We start from the raw sequence: 19,037 nt of genomic DNA, 5'->3' as shown, positions 1-19,037 counted from the left end.
CACATATGTGTGTCGCATGATTTTCATTAAATTAAGAAAGATGGGAGGAGGGTATTAAAATTGAAAGGTAATTGATTTGAAATAAAAATTGCAGTCTGATTGATTATATATAAATTAAGGTATCACAAGAGATTTAATATATGATCTGAAACATGAAGTTGTAAATAAGATTTTCAATGTAATCATACTTTTGTGTTAAAGGGAACAATTCTGTAGGTATATGTATTTTTTTTTAATTCAGGAATGTAAATTTGATAACTTAAAGAAATACCTAATGCAAAAGTAAAGTTTGTTTGTAATTGTAATCGTAAGAGGACTGAGTTATATTTCACGTTTGTTGTATACTTTCATTATCTTATGCTATGACTCCATCATTCATCATATACTCCATGTTATTGGGTCTTAGTAAGATCTGTCTTAATCTCATAAAATATTATTACAGCTGTTGCAGTGACACAGTGTTACAAATTCGATATCAATGTAACATTTTTTTTTTATTTCGAAGTCAGCATTTCCTCTGACTTTGCATATTTTGTAGACACATTGTATTTTTATTCATGTTATCTGTGAGTGATCATATTTTAATAAGATTTGCTATGTACAGATTCAAGATTTTGTTTCCCTTCATATATTGACCAGGTATGTAAAAAGCATTTAAAAATCAGAGCCCTTAATTATGTTCCCCAAACGAAGTTTGGGAACATATTGTTTTTACTCTGTTTCTTATTATTATTATTATTATTATTATTATTATTATTCTTTTTTTCTACTTTCCTCTCCGGTACTTTTTTGTCCGGGAGTGTTCTCATAGAACCACTCATCCGATTGACATGAAACCTTTTTAGGGTTAATAGGCATGTTGTGTAGGTGTTCGGAACGAAGGTCATTTTGCGCGCACATGCATGCACGTGCGCGCGCGTGCAATGAGTGAAATGACTGATATACTTGAAGAAGCCGTAACTTTTATATTTCTTGATGAATTGCTTTGAAACTCAAAATATAAAGATATATTAGTAGTCTAGACAAGATAACATGGTCAAATTAGCGTGAACTCACGCGCATGTACGTGCGCTCTTCTCTGATTGGCTGATACAAAAATCTCAATAATTTCCTTGTTTTTTGACAAAATACTTTGAAAATTAGAATATAAGTATATATTATAAGGTGCTACAACATGTTATATAGGAAATTTCTTGAAAACACGCGCATGCAGGAGTGCTGCAATCTGATTGGTTGAAACTTTAAATGTCTATAACTCCCTTGGTTTTCAACAAAACAGGATTAAATTTATGACATGGATAGGCACATAGAGCTCCTACATTATGATACTATCAAAATTGAATGCAAGGCCATGCATGCGCGTATGCTGAATTTTGATTGGCTAATACTTAAAGGGTACATCTCTCTTATTTTTCAATGAAATTCTTTAATATTTAAAACAAATGTATGTATTGTGAAACACTATAAGATAATTAATGTGAAAAATGAAGAAAACATGTGCAAGCACACGCGCTGAAATTTGATAGGCTAATACCCATATGGCTATATCGGAGTTGTTTTCCAATGAAATACCCTTAAAAATAAAGTGTCCATCTATATTACAAAAGTATTGTCTAATTTATTGAAGCTTGTAGGGAATGGGGCATCATAAGGGATTGGGGAGCCGTTTGGGGAACATCTGTAACGGTTCCCGTTACAATTAGCACTAGTTATAATTGACGACTGCAAAAAATGTATAACTCATCATTTAAAAGTCAGAACAGGTATTACATTTTTATCACATATTGTATTGTAATGCTTGTGTCAATTAATTTTCCTTACTGGTTAAACATATTGTAAAAGATAATGTTATTATATATAACATTTTTTTTTTACAAATTGCATTGTAATACTTTTGTACATGAATTCCTCTTTTGGTCACACTTATGATGCCTTCTTGTCTACCTTAACATGGTCATCTTCTTTCACTTTGTTGGTCATCTACTTTCACTTAATTTGAGTATGTTTAGTGTATTAAAAAAAACGCGTATTAAAAGTAATTAAGTCCAAAGATGTCTTGTTTTTCATGATCATTCTGCAAAGAAAGTTTGAATGAACCCAGAGCTTAATTGCCATGTTAACCTGTTTGTATGTTCACTGCCTGACCATTGCGTCTGTAATGGAGAGAAATTTATGATCATATGCTAGTACATGTGTTTCACATTAATTTTTCCGAGAGGTTACAGAATCAAGAATGAAAAACAGTTTCTGGGACAGTACACCTGTAGTGCAGGCATTGTAAAAACTATAATACCTTACACGAAGATCTCAAGATGATTCTGCAACGTTAAAACCAAAACAATATTTTAATTAGAAAATTGTTTTAGGTGAGAGTATCTGGTAATGGCAGTTATAGGACAGCTAGAATATTATTTTGTTGTGAATAATATGGGCCTAGTGGTACATAACGATATCATACGACTGTATTCATGAATTAAACCAAAACAGATAAACTACTTTGTAAGGCATGGATTTTTATTGCAGTACTTGGAGAACTGAACACAATTGGTTAGTAATGGTACATTAATAAAGATTTTTCTTGCATTAATGATCCACAATAGTAACAATCTCTGGTAATTATGTGAAATGCATCATCAATAAAACGTGTTAATTGATGAGTAAAGAGTATTTTTCCTTAATTTCCCAGATACAGTTTAGTTGCATTCCACTGAATGAAGACTGGTATCGGCACACCTCGGGATTCATCCCCACCTTTTCACCCCAGTCACATGATCTTTTTGTTTGAGTTAAAGCAGTCCTTCACAACCGGATCACACGGAGTATGTTCGATTTTCTCTAATAAGTTAAAATAAAATCTTATCCATTGTAAAACAAAGGAAAAAAGAAGATGTTCTTGTATTACACATTCCCACAAAACAATTTCGAAACATTTCCCTCATACACCTATAATTTCCTACGTAAATACATATTTTAAATAAATATTACTCTGTAATCACTACTTATCTAAAACCTACAAATTATTTGCATGCAAACCCCATCAACCTTAACAAAACAAGTTATTGTATAGAAAACAATCCAATGGTTCCAAATCCACCATAGGATACTATGACGTCATAAGAATCAGGTCTGCGCGCGATGATGTCAGGGTTACAGAGTCCGTCTTCAGACGATAACATTGGTGCCTTCAACGCGCCGTCTTTTGTCAGTAAACGAATTTTTTCACTGAACTGGTCGCACACTAAGATATTGGTGCCAATGGAGACTATGCCACGTGACCCGCCGGGAATGGAAGTATCCCACAATGCCTCTCCTTGAAAGTTAACACAGACGACCCTGCTCGGTGCTGATTCTGAGATAAAAACCCGACCTAATGATTTGTCAAGCTCAATGAAAGATGACAGTTTTAATGGAAGTTCTGACACAACAGGTGGATAGATTACGAATTGTTCACTTCCGTTTTCATCGATAATTCGAATCGTGCTATCTTCTGGTTCTGAAATATCACATGTCACGGCAAACCAGCTTTGATCAGATGCAATGCCGTGCGCCATTCCATTCACAGTAAAATATTTTGCAGTTCTATTCATTCCAAATTTTCCAACGTTGTAAAAATGAATTTCATTAAGGCACGTGACTGCAATCTCATCATGTGATGTAACAGTCATTCCATAACAGTCAAACGGGACCTCAATGCTTGACACCATCTTGAAATTTTTGTCGAATCGTTTGATACACTCATTGTTTAGATCTAAACAAATGATATCACCACTTTCGACGTAGGCCAATCCACCTATCCACGGAGTTGTGACGTCAGAGTCTACAGAACACATGAAAAATCGACCAACCCCATCGAATACACTTGTATCGAGTTGTTCTGATGAAATATCTTCACCATTTTGATTTCCGTTTTCGTTAATTGTGACTAGTGTATGACCGATAGAATATGAATCATTTTCAAGAGACTCTGTGTTGACATGTTCCACATAATTGTCTTTTCCGTTTTCTGTTTCTCTTATTGGATCATTCTCGGAGATCTCATGAGAACTTGAGGAATTCCGGGTGCCAACATTTGGTTTCGGTTGACTTAACGTTCCGGTATTCACACCTTGCTCTGTTTTCCTGCCATTTGTCCTGCCAACATTGGGTTCAGGTTGACTTAAGGTTCCGGTATTCACACCAGCCTCTGTTTTCTCTTCTTTGTCGTTTGTCCTGCCAACATTGGATTCCGGTTGATTTAACGTTCCCGTATTCTCACCAGCCTTTGGTTTGTCTTCTTTGCTGGTTGTCCTGCCAACATTGGGTTCCGGTTGACTTAACGTTCCGGTGTTCACACCGGCCTCTGATTTCTCTCCCTCGCTGTTCTTGCTGCCATTAACTGTTTCCTGCGTCAAAGACTTGTTTAAATTTTTACGATTTGTGGCACCATTTTCGCTTTGACTGTCCTTCTTTTCGGAAGAACCTTGTCCCGCGCTACCACTTTTAATTTTTGCCGTCACTGACAGAGAAATCGGTTTCACACTCTCTTTCTGCGGTCTGGTGGGAACGGTTTTGGGACGTAATCTCTTCTGTTGATTTGTGTTTGATATACTTTTTGTTGGCAGGTCGAATTCTGTCTTAGTAGTGAGGCTTTGAGATTTGACCTTCTGGGCAGATCTGAACCTAGATGACATTATTGTGCCCCGGTCCAAAGGCATAAAACATACTGCAATATAAAAGTACGCGCTTTAAGAATTACAGCAACGTTTACGAACACGTGCATCTACAATAACCCTTTTGTAAACACATTTAAAATTCGAGTATCAGAAAGAACTATATACGTATATACACATTTGATTCATATGCTAGGATAACAAAATTTATCACAAACATACAGCAACAAATTATAAAGGTCACACAGTGGTCATATGTACAGATCGGATGATTTTTTTTAATAAATCCTATTTTGTAATTCAAGATATACGAGTATACAGTGTATACTTCTAAGTTGAATCCCGATAGTGTATAGCTGACTATATGTAAAAAAAAAAAAAAAGTAGCAAACATATTTGAAAATATTAAACATACTAGTCCCTTGTAGATTGAATCTACATCATAAACACGTACGCTACTTCTCACTGCATAATTTTTAAAGGAATCCATTCTTAATATCGCAAGTGCATGTGACCTTATTCTTATAAATTAATATAAGCTACATTTTCATTGGAAAAGTTCTTGATCTTTCAGGGACAAATTCAAGATTTCCAATGATGTCGAGGGGGGGGGGGGGGGGGGGCTTTAAAAAAATTCATTAAATGACCACAGAAAACTAACAGTTGCTTACAGCTGCACTTGTAATAAATATGAGTCAAACAGCTTAAGTGTTATCATGAATTTCTTAATTCTATGGAGACACACTCCATGCCCCCACACCACTGTCTTATAAAAGATTTTTTTTAGACAGAAGGTAGATCCGTCTTCGTATTTGAATTCCTGCAATGTCCTTGCATATCAGTATTATACCAGAAATGTGGATCTTGGCGACAAATGCACCGAGTCTACCTTGCATAGTAGATAATAAATTGTTTGATGTATAGGTATTTAAATTATTTATTTAAGGCATATTCTGAGATAAAGAGCTTCAGAATGCTAGGACATTAAGATCAATGGCTGTCATTTAATATGTGAACCTTGCGTCGGACTTCAAGACCAGAAGATTATAATTATCAGATATAATGACAGCTAACTGATTGAGTACTGCCAAAGATGTTTTGTTAAGGATTGAAAACATATCCTATCTGTTTTGTGAATTACTGCACGCGACCTGTTGATTTAAAAACATGTTGCTACAATGTTTTTAAAAAAGTTCTTATCTGCCTAGCTTAATATTCCGCTAAATTGTCATCTACCGAGCCTACGTATATCCCGAACCACTCACCCACGCCTTTGGCGGATCCAGAGGGGGCAGGGGGTCCGCACACCCACCCCGCTCTCCACTTTTCAGCTTTATTTTATCATAGTATAATTTATATCTTAGCGAAACAAAAAAAAAAACACCCCCCCCCCAAAAAAAAACAACTAATGAAGAGCTATAAATATATGGGGAAAATGGATTGGTCAGGAGAAAAGACTCTCTCTCTCTCTCTCTCTCTCTCTGCGAAATGCATATTTTTCCTATTTTTAATTTTAATTTTATTTAATTTTTATTGAATTATTTCTATTAAGCTTGTGAAAAAAATGAGCTGGAAGTTTGTTTTATTTTAAGTCGATTTAGACCCCTCTATTTGTTACACATACCAAGGTAAATTCTCCTCAAGTTTCATAATTTTTGTAATCATGAAGTGAAAAAGCCCCTCCCCCCCTCCCCCCCCCAAAAAAAAAAAAAAAAAAAAAAAAAAACAAGTTATAATACTAAAAGAGAGGAAGGGAAAAAAATAATTGCTGTGTGGAATTACCTGGTATGTTAAACATTTAATTCAAAGCTTCATAAGTGCTCCCCTATTCAATGGCAAATATATTTTAATGTAATTTTTTTTTACACATTTAATCTTGTTTAAACTTATTAATTCAATATCAATGTCGCTGTAAACCCCCCTTTGTTATATTCCTACATAACGCTAGGTACACAGGTAAATTTAAAATTGATTTAAACAGACTTTTCAACTTTTCAATATATCGATTGTCAAAAAAACCAAAGGGCTCTGTATAAAATTTAATATTAGGCATTATTAATTGAAATCACGCCCCCTTGAATGGACTGCATGCTTTGATTTCCAATGATTATAAATTCTTTTGTTAATAAAGAAAAGTAATCGCGCCTTACCTTTCTGTATCTTGGACCTTTGCCACGATATTTACGCGTTCAATGTCTCGGGTTGTTTACATTGTATCCATGCACAAACAATACATTATAAAGACCAGAATATTGACGGGTCAATTCCGGAGAAAGTACAGGTGCTCGTTAGTACATTGGAGAATTTGCTAAACTTTTCATGAATGAATTACCAAGTGCTACAACCTATACACCCCTCTAAAATAAAAACAAAAAATAATAATAATAATAATAAAAAATAAAAAAAAAAATAAACTAACCAAAACAAAACAAAAGAACGATAACAAAACAAAAAGTTAAATTTAAAAAAAAAAAAAGACTTGTACACACTTGTTCAAGGTATGAGCTTATATACACAATTTTCAATCTGATGTTGAAAATAATTACAGTATCAGTACATGATACATCTGCACTTGTCATGTAATCATTTTCAAGTTCAGTTAAAGAAAAATACGAAAATGTTTTAAAATATTATTTAAATTATTAAATTATTTATTTCAACTCAGTTTCAAGAAAAAAAAAGTGTAAACAAATAGAAACCCTTGAATCACGATAAGTGAAAACGAATATGGAGAGTTTTATAGACGTCAATATAAGCAACAAGGTATAAATAATTATATGTAAGTGATTTCTTTCTTGAATGCCCTATATTATCCCTGCTTCTTTTTTGTAAGTTTTTGTTCAGACTGTATTTAAAATGTTAAAAATAAGAGGTGCATGTTCAGTTTAGTCCCGCCTATGTATAAAGAGCACCCGAGAAGGTGGTGTAATAAAAAGAGGATAAAAAAATATAATTTAATAGAGTAAATTGATGAAAAAGAGTTTAAAACTTATTCTACTGTTGTACCACAACTTCACGTTGCATGCAAATTACATGTATATATACACCGTATACGTTAAAATATCAAAATTTAAAATAAATCAGTAGAAATCCGGATTAGATATAAATTCACATGCACTATAGTATGTAGATATTACATGTACTTATTTTCATGACACAGATTATGAAGAAATAGGCCGAAAGATCAGATATGTATTCGTTTAATTGAGAGAAAAATTTATTTATAGAGATATTTTATTGAATTTTTTTAAGATAAAAATTCATTAAAATGCATGCCAATTTTTAACTTTTATAAAATTATTGAAACAAAAAATATTGTTCCATTTTTTTCCCAGGGCAACCCTCGAAGTTATAACACAACCCCCCCCCCCCCCCCTTAGTAAGGCCTGCATAGCAATCCAAGTTTCTCATTGCAGGCCTAATGTATTGGATATTGTGAAGACAAAAAAATCAAAGAATCATCTTTTTCTTCAATTTATGGCTCTTTGGGCTTTATCCACTAAGTAAACAAAATTTTGTCCAGATCGTAGATTTTTAATGGATGTAAATTTTGTCACATTGTATTTCCGTATAACCTGGTCATAAAAGAAAACATCACATAAAATGCTAGTTTTAAAAGTCAAAAATTTGCGGTGCACCGACCACTGATATTTAACACCCTTTAAATGCCATTTCCACGTACACATGACATTACAACCTTATAATATTTTGTCGAAATGACAAAAATTTCATTTCCTAACAATGTGCAAAAAATGAATTTTTTTTTCAGTAGTTAATGAAATATCTTAAAAAATTTCGCATATTTCTGGGACAACCTGCGTACTTTGACTCTAAATTATATGAGAAATTTCAGGTCACACATCAATACAATGCGTGTGAATCAGAAAATTTTATTTAAAATCGGATTTTCAAACAAATAACATAAGCTCTGTAGAGCTTTTGACCGACGTGCTGTCCAAATTGTTCTTGAAAAACACTATATAAAGATCATGTGTCGCATAAACGACATACCGACAGATAAACAAAGACAGTGTTAACTTTAGGATATACATCTGGTGCATACCCTTATTAAAAAATAAAACCGACACTGAATAACATTTTCTTAATATTTATTCATATCTAATTGATAAGGAGACAACTAGATCTAAATGGTTGATAACAATGATTACGTCACAAACATCTACCTAGCACTGGCTTAAGACCTCGGCCTTCAGCCTCGGTCAATAAATGGCACTTACAGCATGCATTATCTAACATTAAAGCAAACATCTGACACAAACACTCCACTAGGACGCCCCTAGAAAGACTTAAAATAGATGCGGTCACATGACCCCATCTAAAAATAGATACACAGTGAAAAGCAAAATACAAATATCTCTATAAATTCCAACGTTAAATGCGTAATATTTTCTAAATATAACATAGCACCAAAGTATGTACAAGAAAAAAGCATGATAGTTTCAGATCAAAAACCGTGATAGAGGCAGTTTTCAGCACATTAATGATGAATGACCACCATGTTGTAACTATGAACACATTCTCTCATTTGTGACATACAGGATGCAGTACAAGTATATTGCCTTTGGTTCAATTAAAATATACATGTTCTTAAATTAACAATGGTAAATCCTTTCTGTATCCAATAAAGAAAACACATTGAGGATAAGTTGAACACACTGTACAACCCCTTGTGAAGCAAAATAAAATCATGAATTTAAATGACATAACATCATCTACTGAAAATTTTTCATGAAGTCAATAGAAAAACAGTTCTTAAGGTTCTTAGACCTCTGCTAAGAGAGATAACTCTAACTAGCTGTGATAAATGATTATTCTTCTTTAAAATTGTCAAAAGAAATCGCTGTTTCTATCAAATTTGTCTTAAAAGGTGTTCATTTCTATTATAAATTAGACTTATTTTAAAAAAATTTTAATGTTAATTAATTAAAGCAAACTTTACACGAGTGAAAAAAAGGGATGATGAACTTTAAATACTTTTATAGTACATGTATCAGTTACTTTTGGTCTGTACTCGGGACACTTATGCTCACTGCCATTTTTTTTTTTACCTCAATTATTAAACATAATTGTTATTAGTTTCATGAACATTACAATGATAATGTACATGGAAACAAAAAATAATAGGAGTGAGATCTACAATGTTCTATGATAAGGTACCCAATGTTCTGTGACAAAGTACACAATGTTCTGTGACAAAGTACCCAATGTGACAAAGTACCCAATGTTCTGTGACAAAGCACCCCATGTTCTATGACAAAGTACCTGCTTTTCAATGGAACTTCTGGAAAATCAACAATGAATTTACGTCTTCCACACTCAATATAAAAGACACATGTACTTTTATTATAATGTTTCCTTTAAAAAAAAGGGGGGGGGGCAAAAATTGCCAATGCTTCATAATTACTTTAAGAAATGCTGAAATAATATTGCTGCAAATATATAATAATACTAAGTGTGAACTGATTAAAAAATCATATTTAACTACCTGAAAACAATCTTGAGAACATACACTATTATCCAGTTATAGGGTAGATATTGTCAAACATCATAAATAAACATCATTTATACACTGAATAAATATAAAAATACGGATAAACAATGAAATGTTTTTTTTTTTAAAATGGAATTTCCACTTTCTAGGGACGTCCCAGTGCATTTCTAAATAATGGAAAAAAATAACATAGAAGATTAAACTGACAGATCTGCAAATAGTAGCCAATCAATGACTTTACTATAAATAGCAACCAATAAAAATTCTTTAACATCCAATACGTCATAATCTTTCTCTATGACGTAATACAATTTGATACGCCATAAATAACACTGTAGGTATCCAATGGGAAGTCTGTGAATATAGAGGCGATGTTAATAGGGGACAGCACGTCAAAATAAACATTGTACACATGCAAATTTCTACCGATATGTGAACAAAATATTGTCAACAATTTGGCACCATTAATAAAAATGACAACTCTTTTTTTTTTTTGCTGAAGCGGTAGATACATATAGCTGAGGGTATGATAAATGGGTTTTTATATTTATATAGCTAGGTCTTGTCTATTACTACATGAAAAAAATATACATAAATATGATCATTACTGTGAGTTCAGCAGAATATTAGCGGTATTCTGGTTCTAATCAGAATGCCTTCATTTTCTTTTATCAGTCAGGTTTTGTTTATGGATTCAAAGTGGACATTCAATGAAATATGAGACCCTCAAGAACATGAAAAGAAAATGATTTTAGCATTAGTTTTTTCCCTTCAAAAGTGCATTTTAGTTAATTATTGGAATAAAAAAAATAATTATCATTACCAGTGTATTTCACGAAGAAATATGGTTTCAAACTTTTGTGATATTGACCAGATCTTTTTTTAAGGAAACACCCTTTGTTTGGTAATTAAGAGGGGCAAAATAAAGCTATGATCATGAAAATTAGAGGACTTCTATAAAAAATGAAACTCCTCTTCAGATTTTTCATACAGTTCATGCTTTTCAATTTAGAACATAACATGTATAAAGTGAACTGTAAAAAAAAAAAAGTATCAACAATTCTGAATACATATAAATGACTAATAAAATTGTAACTTTTCAACCTCGTGAATTAAACATTGTTTATGAAATTCTTTTAAAATAAAAGATCAATAAAAAATAATCAGAAAGTCTTTACAAATAACTTTTTTAAGTAAACCTTGTGAATTCATCAAATTCTTTTTAAAAAAAAGATAAATAAAACAAAGATTTTTTCGAATAAAAAATAAATAAATCAGTTTGATAAATGTTTACAAAATTGATTGGCAATCTATCTTTCTGTTTTCAGTGTAAAGAAAAAAACACCCAGATCTTTGTTATATAATCATTATTGAATATCAAAAATGAATATAAAAAATGAGCCCTATTGAAAACTGTTTGACATTAAAAAGTGTAAAAATAGCATTTACAAAAAAACAACCATAATTAACAAAGGCTTTTTTCTCCCAAAAAAAAAATAACTATGCAAAAATCATTAATTCTGTTAATTTCATCCACTAGATTTGATTATGTTCAATATTAGAATGCTCTTAAAGTTGTTTTTCTTTTGCCAAATTTAATAAATCTGATATTTTTAATAAAAAAAAAAAATTCTTATGAAAAACACATTTAGATAAGAATCTTCAAAGATCATTTAAATTTTATCTTTAAACATACCATAATAATGAATAAACCTCTAATTTTCCAAGATACATCAAATTAAAAAAAAAGAAACATCTTTTGATAATCATAAAATGCTAACTTCTTAGTAAATTAACAGAAAAATGGCTCCTTAGAAATCCTTAAGGCATAATGCTTTTTCATTAAGCTTTTTCTTGATTTCTGACAATTTTCACAAGATAATGATGATGATATCTATTAGAAACATTTTGGCCCCTACAATTGAAATATTCTGTAAAATCTACAACCACAAAAATATTACTTCTAAAGCTTTTGCTACCTCTAGGAATTTTTTTCCTAAAAGGCTTGCGTGGACGAGTTACTTCCCTTTGTTTTCAAAATGGGTTAACATATGATTGGTCAGTTGTCTACGTTCATAGTATGCTTTTTCACAGAACTGACACTTGTGTGGTTTGTTTTTGTTGTGTGTGCGCAGGTGCTTGTGTAGTGTTCCGTACTGCGTGAATGCTTTTCCGCACGTGCTGCACGAGTAAGGTTTTTCCCCCGTATGAATGCGTACATGACAGGTGAGATGCTGTTTCTCCACGAACGCCTTCGGACAGTACTCACACTTATAAGGTTTATTGCCACTGTGAATCATCTCATGTCGTCTTAGACAAAACGAAGCACTGAAACTCTTTCCGCACGTTTTGCACGTGTGAAATTTGTCACTTTTAGTCGGTGAAGTTGCCTCTGTGGCTTGACTCAGCATTGCGTCATTTCCATTTTTTAGCGCATGAGTCTTCATATGGCTATCTAGCGTTTCCTGATCTGTGAATTTGGCATCGCACATGTCACAATTTAGACCTATGTCTTTGGTATGACTTTCAGATGTCGTCAGATTAAGGCCAACATCACTGGATGATGTGTATGTACAAGAAACTGGGGGACGCGTGAATGCGGTGTTGTAGTCTGTGAGTCCTACCATTCGTGCTCGCTGTAACTGAGCCATGTACTCGAGTAAACTCTGGTGCATCTCTGGCGCCCTCTGTATCTGGGCCATGTGTTCCATCAGACTCTGGTGAACTTCAGACGTGTTTGCCAATAAATTCAGTGACATAAGACTAGTGGTAGGATACCCGTACAGAAAGTCATACGCAGGTCTCTCAGACTTAGACCCGCCTCCCGTTCCTTCTGTTTTCTCATTACCCTCAGAAGTGTCCGTATCTTCCACCTGTCCACCAACATTTTCTGTCCCCGGACTGGCCTCCTCTTTTGAATTTTCTCTGTCCTCATCCCCTGTGACTGATGCTGTTTCTTGACTATCCTCCAGCGTAGCAACATTAGGTCTCATTTTGTTCGTTATATCTAGACTTCTGCTCTCGTCCGATACGTACGGAGACTTCATGACAGGACCATCAGTCTGGTTCTCTCGTCCGATAATTGCACTTTCGATTTCCGAGGGCACAGCTTCGCCATTGACTAGTTCTTGTGACTGCTTTGGGAATTCGTCCTCCTCGCTGATTTCTCTCTTTATCGTAAATTCTGATAATTCCTCTTCACCTTTACTGCCCAGATTCATAGCCTGACTCAACTGCTGCTTCCGATGTACCTAAATAAAAATAGATTGATAAATGACTCGTAATTGTTTTAACTCTTCAACATTCTCTCCCTAAAAGCTTGTTAGACACAGTTATATTTTGTAGATCATCAAAGTTTCCTCTTGCCATGTTTATAAAATACTGAAATAATCATGCTTTCAACCCATCAATATAACCATTTCTACAGAACTCTACCCCTACAATGGGTCATTAATAAAAGATGTTATGCTACTATTTGAACACGTAGAAAGAGTGGAAATCAAAAAATAGTTTTAAATTATGATAACACCTTGTGATGTTGTTGGGAAAAGCCAGAAATGATGAAAATTTTAAGTCTTAAGACAGAAGTATAAGAAAATAGACAGGTGATCAAAGTGATTCCAGCACTGGTTTACCCCTTAACATAATCTTAATTACAGGTAAATACAGTCCAGCCTCATTAATCTGGACACTTGTGTTCCCAAGTAAATCTGCTGGAATTATGATGCATCTCGATTAATGAAACATTCCTCTTAAAATTTGCAGATATAAATGTAAATTCTGTTTCCCCAGATTTTGTCCAGAAGGTGAACCATCCAGATTATTGGTAACTAGATTAAGGAGGCTTAATTGTTTAAGGTATAAAAACTGCAGTACATTGTACATTATATTCTCTAAAATACAGACAAAATTGTACTTCTCTTATGAAATAAGGTGTCTGTCGTCTCCCAAAAACATATTTTTATATTGAGAGAAGGCTGAATGTAAAGGATGGATTTACTGTATAAGGAAGCAAAATAAAACTGGACTGGAATACATAGAGGTTTCAAAACTTGAGCGAGTAAGTTACTGGTTTTTCTCCAACTCTCGTACCTTAACATTTTTAATTGTCAATGGACACGAGGCTTACTGAGTGTCTGTTGACAATTAAAAGGTTAAGGATCGAGAGTTGGAGAAAAACCGGTAATCAACACGCACATTTTATGGAATTCTCTCCCTTTCCTTTACCAAAATTCTTCAAAACTATTACTGCACAGAATGAAACACTCATAAAACAATATTATGAAGCACAATCTGATGTCATAATAGGTGTTCACCAACATCTTAGAGAACCAATAAAGAATTTCTTTTTGGGAGTGATGAAACATATAGCCGTGATTGGATAAAATGTAACTCTATCTTTATGTACCAGTACATAGAAATAACAAAAATAAAGTTGGTCAAAAATAGTTTTGAGCTAGTTTCATTTACCAGATAGCATAATTTCAATTAAAAATTGTCTTTCAGTTAATTTTTGTGTAACTTCAATCTACAACGAATTGTACAGGATAAAATTTTTACACACAGTTATTACCTACATGTGGTTATAAAATTGTGGAGTAAATATCTGTATTACCTGCATGTGGTTGTGTAGAGTCCCGTACTGAGTGAAGCGTTTCCCACACACAGAACACTGGTGAGGACGTTCTCCTGTGTGTATCCTGGAAAAAAATAAATCATGCAGTCATTCTCCTTAATGGTAAGAAAAAATTGAACCATTAAGTCATTGTGCCAGACCATATAATTTCATTCTACCAAGCTCTGATAGAAAAATAAAAATCTTTCGGTTTGAAAAGAAGCAAACTGATAAAATTATGGGTTCATATTTTTCTTTAAATAAAATATTCATCATGTAAATCTGAGAAACTATGACTTGTGAAAGAATTGATTTGGATATGTAGATTCATAACTACATGTACCTCGTTGTGTTCTATAATTTGCAAAAATTGTAGTTCGTCCATCTAATTTCACGGCCTGGCTCAACAATAAAGACAACAAAAATTGGTGCTCAATGAAAAATGATCTGAACACTGTAATTTTTTTTTATAATTGTTCTGTTTTAGCCACCTGTTTGATTAAAATGCTCTCACCTGAAGTGAACCAAAAGTTGCTGTTTCTCCACAAATGACTTTCCACACACCTGACATCGATTTGGCTTCAATCCAGTATGTACCAACATGTGGCGACGTAAGCAGGACTGCATGGTGTACTTCCTGTTACACACGTCACATTGATACGGCTTAGCGCCATCTACCTTACTGGTGAAGTTTCTCATCAACATGTCGTTGATCTCATTCATGGTACGAGAATCTCGGTCAACCTCTGCATCTTTTCCACTTCCGGAGTCGGATGGAACATCCGTGGAAACCTCTTGGTTGTTTTCTATGGCTTTTGGAGAAGAATTTTCCGTGTCGCTCACTTCTGCAGCGACTTCCTCTTGCTGAGGCATGATGGGTATATCTTCATGTTGGTAGGTGACATCACTTCCTGGAGGTGTGTCTGACTTGATGTCATCTGCTGTGTACATATACCGGGCCTCCTCTACAGGCTTCTCCGGCTCCGGCTCTGATATTGCTGTAGTGTTTTCTGGATGATCGCTTGGTAAGTAGGTCATCATTGCCACCTTATCTTCATCAAAGGACAGATACATTCCAGAGTCCATTTGAGAATGTTCCGGTTCTTTCCTTACCTCAACTTCCTGTTTCCTTGGTATGTCCTCATAAATGTGCTTTGGGGTTGATGTCTCCAATGGTTTAAACGTAGTATGCGTCTTCTCATGGCGCTTCAGCACTTCTCGCCGTGAAAATGTTTTAGGACATATGGAGCATGCATAAGGCTTTTCCCCTGTATGTGTCCGCATGTGCACCACGAGGCGAGGCTTATCAATGAAGCGCTTGCCGCAAACACCACAGACCTCATCTCTTTCTCCTGTGTGAATCTTCATGTGTCGACGCAGAGAGAACGGCGTGGTAAACTTACTATGACAAATCTGACACCAAACAAAATTCTTCTCACTGTGCTGAGACATATGTTTGGTCAGTTCTGCAGAGGTTTGGAACTTCTGAGCACAGACTTTACAGGAGACCTCAAGGGTCATGTTGACTGCAGTGGACGTAGAGCTCTGACTTTGATCATTTTCTACAACGGGTGTGTTTAATAGTGCTGGTGATCCTAAAGATTGCTGGACTGCTGCCTCATAACTAGGGGGAGGTGGTGGGTGAATACCGAGGGGTGAGGGATACGCCGAGGTGGAGGGGTCAGCTAGAGTCTGGGTGGCAGGAATACCTGGACCCACAGCAGAATTGACGGTGGTCACAACTGGACTTTGATTTCTTCTGCGTAGTAGTGACTCGGTGAGACTAGAAAATGACTCGAGACGTTCAGACTTGGAGGAAGTGACAGAGTTGTCACTGAAAGTTTCTTGAAGTTGATCTGTTGAGGTATCAGCTCGAGTTTTTTCTACCTGTGGATTTGGTAAAACTGACATGTCGTAATTTTGATCCGTTTCTGGTTTCTTGTAATCTAGACCAGCATAACCAGGGTATCCAGCCATAAGAGCAAACTCAGAGCCCCAGTTAGGAAATCTCGCAAGAGTCTGTGCAAACAGTTGATTCTGTAGATAACCCTGCAAAAACTGCTGTTGGTCCCCAAACACATGCTGATACAAGAGATTATTGATCGCCTCAGTGTCGGACACATGGGGAGGGTTGGGGTACCCAGAACTTTCTCCCAGTTCCTGCTGATCATGTGACATATGCTCTGTGCTCGGAACACTCAGAATCGTAGTCTTTTCAGGAGCCCGAGGAACCTCAGAAACATCTCTGTTTTCTTTCACCATGGGAACTCTCTCTAATCTGTTCTCAGATGAAACCTGGTCACTCTCTGAACCCACTGTTGCAGGTGCAGAGTTTTGAACATGTTTCTGATTGGCTGGGCTCTGCTGTAGGTGTTTTTGATTGGCTGAGCCCTGTTGTAAGTGTTTCTGACTGGCAGGATCCTCTGCTTGGGCAGATTCTGCAGGGACAGGGGTTGCAGGAGTCTGGTTGTTGGCATTTTCCCCTTTGTTGTGTATTTGGCGGTGCCGGTACAGCGTGCCATACTGAGCAAATTGCTTCCCACATGTATTACATTTATAAGGGCGTTCCCCGGTGTGCGTCCTCATGTGGACGACCAAACTCCGCTTACCTAGCAATGAAAAAAAAAAAATCATAATATGTATTTTTATGTATATAGAAGACTACCTAACTCTGCTTACCTACATGCAGTAATGTAAAAAAGTATATATAAATGCTTGCTAAGTGCTTGATAAATCGCTGAATACTTTCAAGTCTTTAGAATATGAAATGAAATGAATTTGCTATATTGATGCTTCATTCTGAAGTTATAAGATAACATTTCAATAGACAAAATAGACATCTATGTATTAAAATATAAGAAAAGGATCTCTCTTGCGATACAACCTGATTCTATGTTTGCATAATGTTTACACTTGTATTTTCATTAAGAACTTATCACTTGGCAACATAACACAGAATGAACAATGTATCAAAATTAAAAGTGTCCTCTATCAGGAATATACAGTACAGTCTCTTTATTCCGGCCACCAATAATCTGCACACTTCACCTAGATGAAAAATTGGTGAGGAACAAAGTATATTTATACATACCAAGTATTTATATTTTTCTGAAGACAATGTGCTATCCCCATGTTTTTTTTTCAATTATTGGTACTTACCCACAAACTCCTTTCCACAAACTTGACATGTGTCAGCCTGTTTGTCATAGTGGCTCTGCATATGGCGATACAATGTGTAGGATGAGGTCAGCTTCTTTTTACAGATCGGACATGTCAACATATCCCCCTCACTAGGACCTACATTCCCAGAATCTGTGACATTATTAAGGGCAGCTGCACTCTGCAGATTTTCAGTGGTTTGGTGTGAGCCAGATTCGGTAGCATGTGGTTCAGAATGAGCATGCGGTTCTGAATTAACCAGAACTTGGTGAGGAGGTGTAATTGGTATTGTGTTTTCTATGGAAGCAGCAGGTTTGGGATGCATTAGCCCTGGCTGTGAACTTTCTGCAGATGTATGGATTTCATAGGAAGAGGCAGATGCTGGGTTTGTCACCATGGTGACTGGTTTTTCTGGTGGGTTGGTGTTGTGGGCGTGGTGGTTCTGTGAAAGGTCAGTGGCGGTGACATTGACAGTCTCCTGGTAGGTTGCCTCTGGCAACGGTTGCCTAGACAACATGGCTATGGTGTTCCTCAATCCCAAGATGCAATGGTACAGCTCTTTTTTGCTGTGAGTCTCTATGTGGTTATTGAGGGATGTGAGCGTGATGAAAAAATTCCCACACACCTGGCACTGGTTTGTATCCATGGTAACAAGTGTGAATAAGTAAACAATTAAAAGGTTCCTAAGTAACTTATTAACATCACAAAGAAGGTTTATTGTCTCGTGTTTTCAACTTTACACTTTGTCTTCTAACATGTTTACAGGTTAAAGCTATGCTGCACTGGTAATATTGGTGGGTCTCCATTACATGCTGTGGATAAACACAGCCTGGTTGATTTTATTCTACAACTAAGCAGGTTACATTGGTCCATGGGTTTGATCCTTACAGCAGTTGAATTAGTACTCCTCCTACAATATAAAGGTGTTAATTATTAATTAATATTCAAAATCATACGAAAGTTAACAAATTTTTAGAAGAGCAAGCAAAACTGTTCTTGTAGAATTCAATAAAAATCTTATAGAATTCAATATTGGCAAAAAAAAATTATTAATACTAAAATGATATTTGTAGTATTGATCACATGTTAATATTTCACTTTA

The 19,037-nt window shown here is 35.0% G+C and overlaps 2 protein-coding genes across 2 annotated transcripts; both read right to left on the bottom strand.

Moving 5' to 3' along the window:
- Window positions 1-3,027: 3,027 nt before the first annotated feature.
- On the bottom strand, window positions 3,028-4,426 carry LOC133175586 (uncharacterized). Its single transcript, XM_061310704.1, has 2 exons — window positions 4,412-4,426; window positions 3,028-4,361 (listed from the first exon to the last, which is right to left on the bottom strand). The coding sequence occupies exons 1-2, from the start codon at window positions 4,424-4,426 to the stop codon at window positions 3,057-3,059; spliced, it is 1,320 nt and encodes a 439-aa protein (XP_061166688.1). The 3' UTR covers window positions 3,028-3,056.
- A 7,456-nt stretch (window positions 4,427-11,882) lies between these two features.
- LOC133175599 (zinc finger protein 236-like) lies at window positions 11,883-18,802 on the bottom strand. Its single transcript, XM_061310712.1, has 4 exons — window positions 17,936-18,802; window positions 15,291-17,385; window positions 14,777-14,861; window positions 11,883-13,412 (listed from the first exon to the last, which is right to left on the bottom strand). The coding sequence occupies exons 1-4, from the start codon at window positions 18,579-18,581 to the stop codon at window positions 12,180-12,182; spliced, it is 4,059 nt and encodes a 1,352-aa protein (XP_061166696.1). The 5' UTR covers window positions 18,582-18,802; the 3' UTR covers window positions 11,883-12,179.
- Between the last annotated feature and the right edge of the window lie 235 nt (window positions 18,803-19,037).

This window comes from Saccostrea echinata, unplaced genomic scaffold, assembly GCF_033153115.1.
Source record: "Saccostrea echinata isolate AGI-Se365-2 ecotype Australia unplaced genomic scaffold, CSIRO_AGI_Sech_v1 ptg000063l, whole genome shotgun sequence".
NCBI classification, from domain to species: Eukaryota; Metazoa; Mollusca; class Bivalvia; order Ostreida; family Ostreidae; genus Saccostrea; species Saccostrea echinata.
Note: the sequence above shows the minus strand (reverse complement) of the source record. Positions and strands in the feature narration are given on the sequence as shown.